Source organism: Hylobates moloch, unplaced genomic scaffold, assembly GCF_009828535.3.
Source record: "Hylobates moloch isolate HMO894 unplaced genomic scaffold, HMol_V3 SCAFFOLD_18, whole genome shotgun sequence".
NCBI lineage: Eukaryota > Metazoa > Chordata > Mammalia > Primates > Hylobatidae > Hylobates > Hylobates moloch.
Window position 1 is genome coordinate 62,282,226 of NW_026652293.1, and position 14,358 is coordinate 62,296,583.

The window sequence follows — 14,358 nt, forward strand, 5'->3', positions numbered from 1 at the left end:
AATAAATGTATCCCTACTCAAATACATTATTTAGAGGATGAAAAATTACAATCATTCCACTGAACTGGAAGTTAAGACAGCCACTCAGCCACTTTGGGCTCCTCACACCTCTGAATCAATAGGCAAGGAAGGGAGTTACAGTATTGGCTGGGGTAACTGATCCTGCCCAAGAGGAATTGGAACTGCTACACAATGGAGGTAAGGAGGAGTATGTCTGGCTTAAGGAGATCCCTTAGGACATCTCTGTATCCTGCCCTGTGATTACAGTCAATAAAAATGACAACAATCCATACAGGACTATGAATGGCCCACACCCCTGACGAATGAAGGTTTGGGTCACCCGACCAGGTAAACCATGATCAGATTGCGAGATGAGTGCAAAAGGAATACAGAATAGGTAGTGGAAGGAGGCAACCATGAATACCAGCAACCACCATGTGACCAGCTACAGAAACGAGGACTTTAATAGTATTTCTTATTTTGTTACGAATGTTTGGGTGTGAATATCTATATATAGATATATGAAAAGCAAATATCTTTGTATTCTTAATTTTTTTTTTTTTTTCAGACAGAGTCTTGCTCTGTCGCCCAGGCTGGAGTGCAATGGCGCGATCTCGGCTCACTGCAAGCTCCGCCTCCCGGGTTCACGCCATTCTCCTGCCTCAGCCTCTCCGAGTAGCTGGGACTACAGGCGCCCGCCACCACGCCCGGCTAATTTTTTGTATTTTTAGTAGAGACGGGGTTTCACTGTGGTCTCGATCTCCTGACCTCGTGATCCGCCCGCCTCGGCCTCCCAAAGTGCTGGGATTACAAGCGTGAGCCACCACGCCCGGCCAATATCTTTGTATTCTTTCCTTTCTTGTTCCCTTATCACATAACATTGGATTACTGACTTTATTTTTTTGAGATGGAGTCTCGCTCCGTCACCCAGGCTGGAGTGCAGTGGCACGATCTCGACTCATTGCATCCTCTGCCTCCTGGGTTCAAGGGATTGTCCTGCCTCAGCCTACTGAGTAGCTACAGGCATGTCACACCACGCTCAGCTAATTTTTGTATTTTTTTTTTTTTTTTTTTTTTAGTAGAGATGGGGTTTCACCATGGTGGCCAGGTTGGTCTTGAGCTCCTGACCTTAAGTGATCCACCCATCTCAGCCTTCCAAAGTGCTGGGATTAAGGGTGTGAGCCACTGTGCCCAGCCAGATTACTGACTCCATATCACAGTATTTAAGTATTGTTAACTTTACCTCACCGTATCAAAATTAGGGAATATCACAGAGAGGAGTAAACATCATCCAAGGACTTTGCATCCTCCTCCGGGGAAAAGGTTAGTGTGTTTTTTGGTTGTACACAGGATAATTTTATTAGGTTAGGTGGAAGTATGAACTTGTTATTCTCTTTATTTAGAGATTAAGTATGGAATAAGGAGATGCATATGGTGCCAAGTTAATAAGGAGTGGACTTGCGAGGTTACTTTTACATGTCAAACTGTGGGGCAGGCACGGTATACAGATATTCAGTCAAACATTATTTTAAATGTTACTTTCTGTGAAGGTATTTTTTTTCTTTTTTTTTTAGATGAGATTAACACGTTTATGTCAGTAGACTTTGAGTAAAGCAGATTACCTTCCATAAAGTGAGTGGGCCTCATCCAATCAATCAATCAGTTTAGGCTTTAATAGAAAAACACTCATCTTCCCCTAGTAGAAGGAATTCTGCCAGCAGAGAGCCTTTGGATTTGAACTGCAACACTAACTCTTTCCTGGGTCTCCAGCCTGCTGGCTCGCCCTGATTTTGAATGTGCCAAGCCTCCATAATTGCATGAAACAATTCCTTAAAGTAAACCTCTACATATCCATCCTGCTGGCTCTTGGCTCTGTTTCTTTGGAGAACTGTGACTAGATTTTGGTATTTCTTTTTCCTTTGTGTTTTATTGGGATGAAGGATTGTTTTCAACTCCTTAGAAACAAAATTTCAGGCTCATTTTCTAAAATGAGAGGCATTTTAATTGAGTAAGTTTAGAAAAAAACCTAGCTATTAAGAAATAGTGATGTACTACTTTAAAACTTACTGAAATTCACTGTTGCTTCAGCTCATAGGTTCAAAATTGCTTAATTGCTCTCTTGTCTGAAGAGAACAGTGTGCTGGGTATAAAACAAAAAAATTGATCAATTTGGAAGAAGGTGAGATTCAGAATTCTAACTCCCATTTTTAATTATTCCCTTGCAATCATAACATACTCTATATTTTACTGAAAGTGTACTCACTTAAAATATATTTTTTTCTAACTGCAAAAGTAACAAACATATCCTCTGAAAGTACACTTTTTCTTCCTTCTATCTACCCACTGAAATGTAATGAATGCCTACCTGGTGCCCAACTCTACTGGTGGTAAATGAGAGAACAATGGAGTTTTTCATGAGTTCATGGAAATTAGTAGTAAAAAGGATACTAAATTAAACAAAACTAATCCTGTCGGTCCTCATTCTCCTCTACCTTTCTTCAAGGTTTGGCTCTATTGACTAGCATTCCTCTGTCCTTTATTCTGAAACCCCACACTACTTGGTCCTGTCATCACTCCCTTTTTGGTTCCTCTTCCTCCTGTCTATCCTCAAATGCTCATTTCACTTTAAAGAATTAACACTGGGTGTGTGCCTCTTAGGAGCCAGGTACTTTACATCCATGATCATGTTTAAGAGTCACAGCTGGCCCTGGTTCAAATCCAGAGGTTGCTTGACTCCAAAGTCTGTGTTCTTCCCACTACACCTCCTGAAGAAAAGGACCTACAGCAATAGGTGAGCTCACAGAACCTCTCATCTACAGACAACCTGTGGAGGAAAAATACATTCAGGTGGATACAGACATAGATACTCTTACATCTTTCCCTAGTATCTTCCTTTGAGATTTTATCATTTCTTAAGACTTTAATTTGCATCTCCATGTAGCTGATGCTACATGTTCTTTATCACAAGTCTTTATCTTTCTCCTAAATCCTAGCCTCAAATTTCCCACTGCAAGCTATGCAGTAGGATGCCACTGTCATGACAATTTAAAAAACATAAACCCTTCTGACTTATTTTCAATAAACCTTCATCTCCACTCCAGTCTTAAAGCCTAAGCCATCGTCACCTCTTCTTCCTCCTTTACTCCTGAGCCTTGGAGAGTCCACCTTGGTAATTTAACTATGAAATAAAGCTCCTGCCTTCCAATTCCACAATGCTGTCAAATTCTGGTCCCTTCTCACCTCATTTCTCAAGACTGCCAAGCACTTTAATTAATGGTCAGTCTCCCTGCCATTCCTCTTACAAATAATTTTACAAACTGCTTTCAAACTAATATTCATTGATCTCCAGTCTGAAAGCCCCATTCTCAACAAAGCCTTAGTTGTTCCTGTACAATCGTCAAGTCTGCCTTTTTGCTCATGTTATTTCTTACCCAAATCACTCCTCTTCCTCCTCCTCTTCCAGTCTACTGAAACTCAATCCATCCTTCAAGTGCTGACTTAAAGCCTACCTCCTGCTCACCAAAGCCTTCTCTGACTACCCCCAACCAAATCACTTTCTCCTTTCATTCTGAATGCAATTTCTATATAATTCAGCAATTGATCTCATGCTGGTCTGTGAAGTGCTTCTGTGATATTCACATTTTATGTAAAAACTTTTACCTATAGTGTTTTTATGCTGGGACTGCTTCTAAAATAGATTAATGAGTATATCTGATACTTTATCTTGGTGCTCAGGAAATAACTATTCATTTGATTTGGTTAACTGCTCTTCAGAGACCTGAGGGTAGAGAAAAATATTCCAGGAGCAGCAGTCCAAAGTGATCAATATATATTAACCCCTTTTAAATAATGATCCTTTAAACCAAAGGATTAAAGAATCAAATTACAGACAAAATAACAGACAACTTTCTCAGTTCAGAAACAAAGTAAGAACTTAAAGGAAATGGTTGATAGATTATAATCTTTTGAAATGTAAAGTTCTGGCCAAACAATTCTAGTGGTAATAATTTTTAATGGTAAACGATGAGTATAATCAATCTATAAACCAAAATAATAAACCTGGCCTTACACACACATAGAGTTATCCTAGTTTTACCTGGCCCCCATAATGGTTAGTATTTTAAAGCAAAGAATCTATATTTACTATAGTCTACAGTTGGAGAAAATGGTCAAAATATTACAGGAAATAAGGGTTACAAAATAAAACCCTCTAGTGGGGTTATCTTATCAGTTTTATGGTTGTTGGGTGATAGAATTCATAAGTGGAGAATAATAGTTACAAAAACAAAAAATCATGAAGATTAAGGCTTTAGTAAAATGAGTCTATTATGTTTGGAAAAAAAGGAAGTTCCATTAATTCTGCATATCATATAAATGTTAAATATTTTAGTGCAGTGATCAATTTCCACTAAGGATAAAAAAAGAAAAACTGAATTTATAATAAGAGTTTCTTTCATTGAGAGGTGAGAACTTAGGGATATTTTTTATCATTGGCATTGGTTTCTGAGGTTTTAAGCAACTTTCAGAAAAATTTAACTCAGTTTTTAGAAAGTTATTTTACTCAGTTAAAAAAATATGATATTAATCTCTCCATGACAGATTTATTTTCACCATACTAGTGGTGGGGAAGCTGGTGTAGAAAGAAATGTCTTGGCTGGGTGTGGTGGCTTGTGCCTACAATCTCAGCACTTTGGGAGGCCAAGATAGGAGGACTGCTTGAGGCCTGGAGTTTGAAATCAGCCTGGGCAACACAGTGAGACCCTGTCTCTACAAAAAAATTAAAAAAAATTAGCCAGGTGTGGTGGCACATGCTTGTGGTCCCAGCTACTCAGGAGGCCGAGATGGGAGGATCACTTGATCTCATAAGGTCGAGGCTGCAGTGAGCCATGATCATGCCACTGCACTCCTGCCTGGGCAACAGAACAAGACCCTATCTCAAACAAAAGAAAAAGAAGCAAATTATCTGGCTTCTTTGAGCCTGTCTCCTTCACTCATTCAGCCTGTATTTATGTTAAGTGCTGACTACATGCCAGGGTAGATATTGTCCTAAGATATATTGATATGGTCCCTGCCCTCATGGAGCATATAGTCTAATGAGGAAAACAGACACAAAAGTAAATCACCAAATGTATAATTTTAATAGTGGTATATTCTGACTCATGACAGTGAGATGGCTCTTGTCATGGACATGACTTATTTCCATTATGAGTGACACTCAGATGACCCTAATGACATTACATACATTTTTGTATTTTTTTAATCACTGAAGCATAGGTGTATAATAAAATAAACTCAATGGCATAATTTTATTGTTACAGAATTGCCATGATTTTTGCAGTGAAGTATTAATACACTCGGTTGATTGCTGAAGTGAGTTATCCTGGTGTAAATTTTTATGTTCACATCCCTTTCCGATCTATCTTCTGGGGCTCTTAATGTTTTTCTTCCTAATATGTGGTACAGTATCTTTTTTATTTTTACCTAATATGTGGTACAGTATCTGCCACTCACAAACTGGTCTAAACAACAACTTCTAGTATTTTTGCCTGTTCATTCATAAGGACTATTTACTTGCACTTTGGGAAATAAGGGGCAAAGACCATTGTGAAATGTACTATATTATTAGTAGAGATATAATGTACATTTCAAATGTGCTGTATTTAAGGATGGTTCTCAGCACAGCTGACAGTTTTTACTTATTCAATACAAGTCACAAGTCACTGTGCTGAAGGCCATGAACGAAACAGTGAATAAAACACGCAGAGCTCTGCCCTTGTCAACTTAAACCTCATGATTGAACTCTTCAGGAATTCCAACAGACCATAAGTTTGAATGCAAGAACTGTGTTAAGAGTAACTTCGAATCCCTAGTACCTCACACTAGTTGTGGAATATAGTTGGTTCTGAGGGAAATCTGCATTACTCTATTTTTTTATTTTTCTTTTTACTGCTCCTTGTGGAGCAGGGCTAACTCACAAGCAGTGTGCCCAGAGTTGGTCTGTATTACTCTGTTTTCTTAATAAGAAAAGGTTCTAGAGCTGAGTACTTACCAGTGAGAAAATTCCGCAGTCGTCCAAACTGTACTTCATATTGCTGGGGTTCTGCCTGGCAAGGGGCTGCAGACACTATGTTGGCACAACCAGATTCTGATTGCACTAAAGAGAAGAAGATACACAAGTTAGGACGGGAAACAGAGAGACGATTATTAACCCAGTATGTGGCAGGATGGGTGGAGGAAGGTGTTGTGCGCACATGCACAGCAACTGACATTTCAGCAGGTTTCCAAAGCATGCTCGGTCCTGGTTAAATACGACAGACTGATGACACTTGTTTCTCTCCCCTCCCTCCTGAAGCCCAATAAATGAGGGCCAGGGAAGGAAAGGCATAAAGCACAGGACAAGGTGAATGAGAGAGGACAGATACATAAATTCATGAGATTCATCAGGAAATGTTTGACCCTATGTTCTGACATTTCACAGGTGCCTTGGTGTGGGTTCATTGTCAACCACTGTGCTGGGCACTTAGTGGGCCCTTTCAATCTGGAAATTCATGTCTTCTAGTTCTGTGAAGTTTTCTGGAATCATTTTGATAACTCCCTATCTTCCGAGACTCCTACAATTTCAAGGTGGGATATCCTGAACCAATCCTTTAATTTTTTTCTCCTATTACTCCATTTCTTTGTCTTTTTGCTCTATTTTCTGAAAGCCTTCCTCACCTTTCAGCCCTTCTACTGATTATTTCCCCCTAGATGACTTATAATACCTAATGAGTTTTTATTTTTTACTATCATGTATCTAATTGATAACTTTTTTGTTCTCAACATTCTCTTTTTTCCCCAAACAGGCTATGCTTTTTGAATCTTAAGTATTTGAAACAAGGTATTTTTGAAGTTTTCTTCTGTTTCTTTCCATCTGCCCTTCTTATGAAATATGTTTCTTCTAGGGTTCAATGCCCCTGGCTGTCTTACAGTGAGGCACTCTGGGTGGTGAGGCTCATCCTCCAGGGTGACCAGGGTGAGCAATGTCCCAACATCACTGTCTTTTCATCTTTCTTCTTGGGCAAGTTGGACTCACCAGGGAAGGATCGTTTACTTGCCTTCCCGGAGCATGTGTGCCTGGCTGCAGTATTACAGGCATATGAATTGGTGCAGGGGAAACAAGGCTAGAGTCTCAATATTCAGTATGTAAACACACACTTAATCTCCAATCTGTGAGTTTATGCTTTCTAAAAACAGAACACAGAAACCATTCTCCTGCTGTTTACAAGAGGAGTGGGGAACTCTGGGGAAAGAAGGTGGCTAAAAACCAAGGAAAGCCACCTTTAACCGTGTCCTGAATGAAACATGAATGCATTTTGGACAATGGAATATGGATGGAGAAATGGTGACGAATGTGGCAGGACTGAGGGAGCCATAACAGGAAATACATAGAAAGGGAAACACAGGTGAGAGGAAAGCCAACCTACTCCAGGAGAAGGAAGAGACAGCCAGAAGGGAGGACCTGCTGCAAGCCTGCATGCAAGGGCGGGACTCCTCCTCCTTCTTCTTGCCCCCACCTTTAGTTATTCTGTCACTAAGTTCTACAGATTCCTAAAATTTATTCTCTCCTCTCCACTTCCATTACCACTTCCTCAACTGAGGCTGTCCTCACTTCTCACTGGACTGCATCTTTCAACTAGTTTCCTCCATTCTAATCTGGGCTGCCTTATCAATACTGCCACCAGACTGAGTTTTCTAAAATTCACATTTGAAAACTTGGATACCCTCCTCCAATTTGTTTCCTGGTAAACATCTAATGGTTCCTTTGCAACTTAGCTCACTCTTTCAACTATTTAGTGACCTCCACCTATACGTCAGGAGTCACAAGGCCTTTGGGGAGCCTTCCTTGGCTTGCCAGCCTAATTTGGATGATCTTTTCTGCTATCACTGAACCTCCCCCTCACAGAACTTACTACCTCATGCTCTTCTACAATCACTGACTTACCTGCCTCACTTCCCAATTAGAACACTTAGCTTCTCAGAGCTAGGGTCAAATTGTAGCTATCTCTAGAACTTTTCAGCACTTGGCCTATAGCAGATGTTCACTAAATGTCTGCTGAAAAAAGAATTCTTCAGATTACTCAATTAATGGAAAAATCTAGGACAAAATCTTCTGATAATCATATTTCATGTTTCTCACTTTTCCTGGTGGTTTTCCAGCAACAACACTTTCTCCTAATAAGCTATTCTACTGAAACTAAGACAACTTACACGAGCAAAGTTCTGGAAGACTGTTTAATATTGTTCATTCCTACTTTCTATCAACAACAGCAAGAATTACTGCTCCCTGGTTCCAAAGGAGGCAGGGCAGCAGATTTTTTAAGTGGCTGGGACGGCATGTTCAGAAGGAATTCTCTACAGTGGGACAGAGGCCTTGTAAATGGACTCCCCTATTCGAACAATAAGGCAGTTAGTATTCTATACCAAGGCCATCAACTGGCCCTGTTTTTTGGTCAAGGGTATCTCTGAGGAGTTTGAAGGGAAGGAAGAATGGGTGGATCTGACCCTGAAATATGTGATGGCAGGCTGCTGACTGGGCTTCTGTTAGTGTTTCAGAGGAAGTCAGGAACCACTCCTTTGAGAGCATCCTCAGGTTGTTACTGTCCTAGCACTCTCTTCCTATGGCAATGTCAATGAGCCCTGGGTCCTTGACTTTGAAGGTATATGAAAAGAGGGAGCTGAGGTAACTGCTGCTACTAAGATGGAGGATGAAACCATTAAGAAATGGAGCACGTGGTGAAAAACATTTGGAAGAGCACAGAAAGTCCAGGAACAAAGAAGAGAGAAGAATGTAGCCTGAGCATATAAGAAAGGGAACCAGGGCTGAGCTGCAGAAGTTACTGCTAACTCCACCTCCACACACAGCCATTAAAGTAGTTTGTAATCACCCTAAAGCATGCCAGCAATTTTTTTCTCCCCCAGAATCACTAGTAAATAAATTCAGTACAAGAAAGTCCTGTTATACAGTGGCTCACACCTGTAATCCCAGCACTTCGGGAGGCCAAGGTGGGAGGATCACTTGAGGCCAGGAGGTCATGACTAGCCTGGACAACATGGTAAGACCCCACCTCTAACAAGAATAAGAAGCAAAAAAAAAAAAAAAAAAAATTAGCCAGGTGGTTGTGCATGACTGTGGTCCAAGCTACTTGGTAGGCTGAGATGGAGGATCACTTGAGCCTGGGAGGTTGAGGCTACAGTGAGCTGTGACTGCATCACTGCACTCCAGTCTGGGTGATGGAGAAAGACCCTGTCTCAAAAAAAAAAAAAAAAAAAAAAGAAGAAAGAAGAAGAAGAAGAAAGTCATAAAGTCATATTACATAAAAACATGAACTCACAAAATAGCTAACAATTATAGTCGGCCCTCTGTATCTGTGGGTTTCACATCCATGGATTCAAACAACTGCAAATCAAAAATATTTGGGGAAAAAAAACACCAAAGTCCCAAGAAGCAAATTTTGAATTTACCAGGTGCTGAATACTATGATGAATCCATGTGAATGAGGTGATATGTAGGCTGTATTAGGAATTATAAGTAATCTAGAGACGATTTAAAGAATACAGGAGGATGTCTGTAGCTGTAACCTGCTATGCCAAATATTATACCACATCTTATCAGGCAGGGACTTGAGTATCTGTGGATTTTGGTATTCATGGAGGGGTCCTGGAACCAATCCTTTATGGATACTGAAGGATGACTATACTTATTAATCCAGATGGAGTCAACTCAAGCTTTTCTAAAACAGAATTGGATTTCAAAACATTAAAAAACAAAAACAAATTTAAAAAACTTCAGCAATGTGTCTATAATAATATTTCCAACTACGGATCTTGAAGTACCAATTTATTCAACAAACCTGACTTCCACATGTGAGGCTCCATGCTGGAGGAGAGGGGACCTGTGCAAGAAGGGGACAGAGGGAGACCCTGTCCCTAAGCATCTTGTAGGTTAATTGTTTACAGAAGGAAAAAGTTGCACATACTTTCAGGTATGGATAAAGTAACTGAGAAGTCCTGAGGAAGGAAATGACTTTAGCCAGAGGAACCACAGAGGTTATTAGAAGTGACATGTGAGCATGGCTCTGAATGACAGAAAGGGTCTCTGAGGCCAACATCATTCACTTAACGTAGCTCACTGAGGTTTTTGGTCAGTCTGATCTCTCCGGTACTGTCTTGAGAAGAGAAGTAATTCCACATGGATATTGACGTGAGTTCTCCTGCTCCAGGCTCACCCCACCAGACAAGCCCCCACCATTACCTGTTAGATTGGCCGCCATCTCTTCAGCAGTCTGTGACAGCCGCAGTCCTTGCTTCAGGGGACCATCTGAGTCCACGTACTGCCGGCGTTTGAGGTAGCAGGACACTGCCATCTGAATCTGCTCGGTACGCACTCGTTTCATGACCTTCAAGGGAGGCAACGACAGGATACAGAGACATCAGGGGCCTGGGAGAGCAACCTATCCAACTGCACCATCGCAGATGGGTAGGATACATGGGAGAGAAAGACCAGCCACGTGGCTAAGTGGCCTAGTTAAGACGCAAATCTAAGTTCTCTAATACCAACGTGGTATACTCTTCCATTTTGTCTGTTTCTCCAATGACAATACAGCCAACTTCAATTATAGAAAATAGGAAAAGCATGGATAATAAAGTCCTTAGATCACCCCCAAACTCTGTTTAATACCAAGATTCCAATCAGCCCCATGAAAGTTTTCATTAGAGAAGCTAACAAAAAGCAAACAGGGCCAGTCTGAAATTTAGGGCCTTTGATTTCTCTTGCCTACTCTGTGAGAAAGGTGTTAATTAGCAGTGAACTAGCCAAAAAAGCAGGCAGGAGGCAGTGCCAAATCAAAGACCACAGAAACTGGATAAATAGATGTTAACAAAGTATGAAGTTAACAATGGTGAAGGGGATTGTGATATTTTTGCTTAATAGCCAGGAAAAGACTGCCAGCTCTAAGTTACGGATTTGCAAAATGTGTTTTCATTTTATTTTATTTTATTTATTTATTTATTTTTTGAGACAGAGTCTCACTCTGTCGCCCAGGCTGGAGTGCGGTGGTGCAATCTCAGCTCACTGCAAGCTCCGCCTCCTGGGTTCACGCCATTCTCCTGCCTCAGCCTCCCAGGTAGCTGGGACTACAGGCACCCAGCACCACGCCCAGCTAATTTTTTGTATTTTTAGTAGAGACGGGGTTTCACCCTGTTAGCCAGGATGGTCTCAATCTCCTGACATTGTGATCCACCCACCTTGGCCTCCCAAAGTGCTGGGATTACAGGCGTGAGCCACCACGCCCGGCCATGTTTTCATTTTAATTTTTTGCTCTTTATTTAAACCACAGGTATAGAAAGGCAGCACAACACTAAGAGGGTATGTATATGTGTCAGCATATGTCTCATAAATTCCTGTAAGAAAGGAAAGGAAAGTGGTAGGAAGTGACCTGAACAGAAGTAAATTATTTTTGAATAATTCAAGCTAATTTGTAGGTTCACAAAAATAAAAAGGGAAAAAGAAAAAAAAAAAAAAGAAGAGGCACTGTTTCCTTTGACTATTGAGTTTATTATCAAGAATGACAGGAACCCCTAATATTGCCATGGCCTCAAACACTACTTTGCCAGAAATAAATACTGTAGTCCAGATGACCAATGACAGCTGGATGAATTTTGCGGTTCACTTCTGTCATGTAAAACATACTTTCCCCTCCAGGACCAAAATATTGTGTCCATTTTGGAATGCATTTCATGTACACATACACAAAAGATCATCCCAACCAAAGTAACATTCTCTAAATCAAGGTTTCCCAGTTGTTTTGTGTGGGAGATCTGTTTTTGATCATTTATTTGGATGTGTTTTTAGTTTTCAGTTTCAGTTACATCCATTAGTATTTTCCTTTGAGAGTTCTACCATTCTTTCATTTTATTTATTTATTTTTTTTGAGACAGTGTCTTGCGGCTAATTTTTATATTTTTAGTAGAGATGGGGTTTCACCATGTTGGCCAGGCTGGTCTCGAACTCCTGACCTCAAGTGACTTGCCTGCCTTGGCCTCTGAAAGTGCTGGGATTACAGGTGTGAGCCACCGTGCGTGCCCTTCCATTCTTTTTTAAGATGTAAAATTCCACCTTTTCCAGAAGTCTATTTATTTTTATTTTTTAGTAGAGAAGGGGTTTTGCTATGTTGCCCAGGGTGTTCTCAAACTCCTGGGCTCAAGCAATTCTCCTGCCTTGGCCTCCCAAATTGTTGGGATTACAGGCATGAGCTACCATGCCTGGTCTTATTTTTCTTTAAACATAAAAAAATTATTTGTATCCAATTTTCGTCCATCTGCAGTTTCTTCTAGTGTATGTGTGGTGAATAACCAAACAAATGTTTTGCCCAGTGACTGTAGCTAACACACTGTCCCAATACCATTTGCAAGTAATTATTTCCTTCTAAACTGATTTGTGGGAGCCCTTTAAAAATATACTCTGAAGACCTATTTTTCAATTCCCTACAAGTCATAAAATGGAGGAAACTGTGAAGGCTAGAGACACACTCACAAGTATATATACATATAAATATAAAATGTTAGGACATTATATATATATGTTAAACTATATGCACAGAAAGATTACATTATCTGTGCATTTTATTTCTAGATTGCCAAAGAGTTCAAAATATTTGTTACAAAGAAGGGGTACTAGGTGTGTGATTGTTAAAAAGAAGGGACACTGTGGCTGTGAATCAGTGACATAATGAAACACAATAATAAATTTCCAAATATTGAACTCTCTTCTCACTATGAAATTTACCTTGCTGGGTATGGTGTATTATTCTTTCACTGTATTGATGACTTAGGTTACTTTTTAATTAAGCTGTTTTTTTAAATTGCTAATACAGGGATTCTGATACTCTGAGAGTGGTGTCTCTGTTCCCATTCTCTGTGGCCACTGATCAGCACTGCTCTATCAGTGATCCTCCAACCTAGCTATACATAAGAATCCCGTGAGTGTGTGGATATGTATAAATAATTTCAGCCCTGCAGATTCTGGTTCAGTGTTACATTTGGAGGAAAAAAGTTAAATGCACACAGAGGCTGTGACAGTACTGTCCTTTCCCGTGTGGCCCAAAGTCAAGACGAGTCAATCCAACCAGTGCCTCCTCCTATCACTTGCTAAAGCTGCTTTTCACCTAACTTCAAGAGCTCCTAATCTGCGGACTTTCCCAAACCAGCCCAATTTGCTACTCTAGCTGAGACTGAAATCTTTCCGGCTTCCACACTGCCGATCTTTGCTGACTTGGGGAATGCATGCACATATTGATGTACATCTGTGAGCACTCCAGGCAGATGGGCCTGGATCTCTCAGATCACCTCTGACAAGAAAAAACCCTGTGTGTGAAAGACACGTGAATGACTGATCGTGAGAACAGACTCTGCGATGACACAGTGTCTTCAAAGTGGGACAATATACCTATGTGTCTGAGGAGGAAGGGAAAAGATGGGAAGTTATGAAAGAGTAAACAGAACGGAGTAACAATGAATGATAGTCAACACTGACCATATTTAAGATTGCTAGAAGCTAGTTTGTAATACCGAGTCTAACAAATGTTCTTAAATTAGCTGCCCCAAACAGCAATTTCTCTGAGACCAAACTACCATTTATGATAAGGGCGCTTCCCTGAGGGTGGGTGGTGAGCCAACTGTAGGGCCATGGATCTTAAGAGCAGGAATTCTGGCAATGACTCTCTTGCATAACCACGCTAAACTCAAATACTAGAGACAAGACCCAATCAACTTAGCTGGGTTTTATTCCAATGTACATATATTTCAAGTGACATGGATAATTAATGAACCTGAGATAAATCGGTCCCCTCCATTCAGATTGATTTTTAGAGTACTAATATCCAAAAAGGGACATGTGAAGAAAAAAACTCTCCTTAAACTAGACCTAAGTCTCTGGAGAGACTCATACATGAGACAAACAGTGCAGTTTCGTTACCTGCCTAGCTTTTCCTATAATTATAAAATCTTTCAAACTGAAATTGGATTTAGATATAAGTATACTCTTTGTTAACATTTCAGAATTTCTCATAATTTTCAATTTATATAAAATACTTAACTTTCAGAGGTAAAAACAGATGTCAAATACTCTGCTCTTCATATCACATTATTAGTATTTCTGGAAATCAAAATGAGGATTTTGACACAATGTATATCTATTCTCATGTATCAACAGTTGCCAGATACTTCAACCAAGTTGCTGTATAAAATCCCACACGATCATTTCAATGTAACAACTCTGCAGGGAAAACCACAGCCACACTTAACATTCAACTACATAAACAT

At 40.2% G+C, this 14,358-nt stretch overlaps 1 protein-coding gene across 1 annotated transcript in view; it reads right to left on the reverse strand.

Annotated features, from left to right (window-relative positions):
• Positions 1 to 14,358, reverse strand: part of TAF5L (TATA-box binding protein associated factor 5 like) — a 32,767-nt gene that overhangs the window by 11,453 nt on the left and 6,956 nt on the right. Inside the window, exons 2-3 of the mRNA XM_032136887.2 lie at positions 10,292 to 10,436; positions 6,050 to 6,154 (exon numbers count right to left, since the gene is read on the reverse strand). Coding sequence (XP_031992778.1) covers positions 6,050 to 6,154; positions 10,292 to 10,433 — 247 coding nt within the window. The 5' untranslated portion in view covers positions 10,434 to 10,436. The remainder of the gene's footprint in view (positions 1 to 6,049; positions 6,155 to 10,291; positions 10,437 to 14,358) is intronic.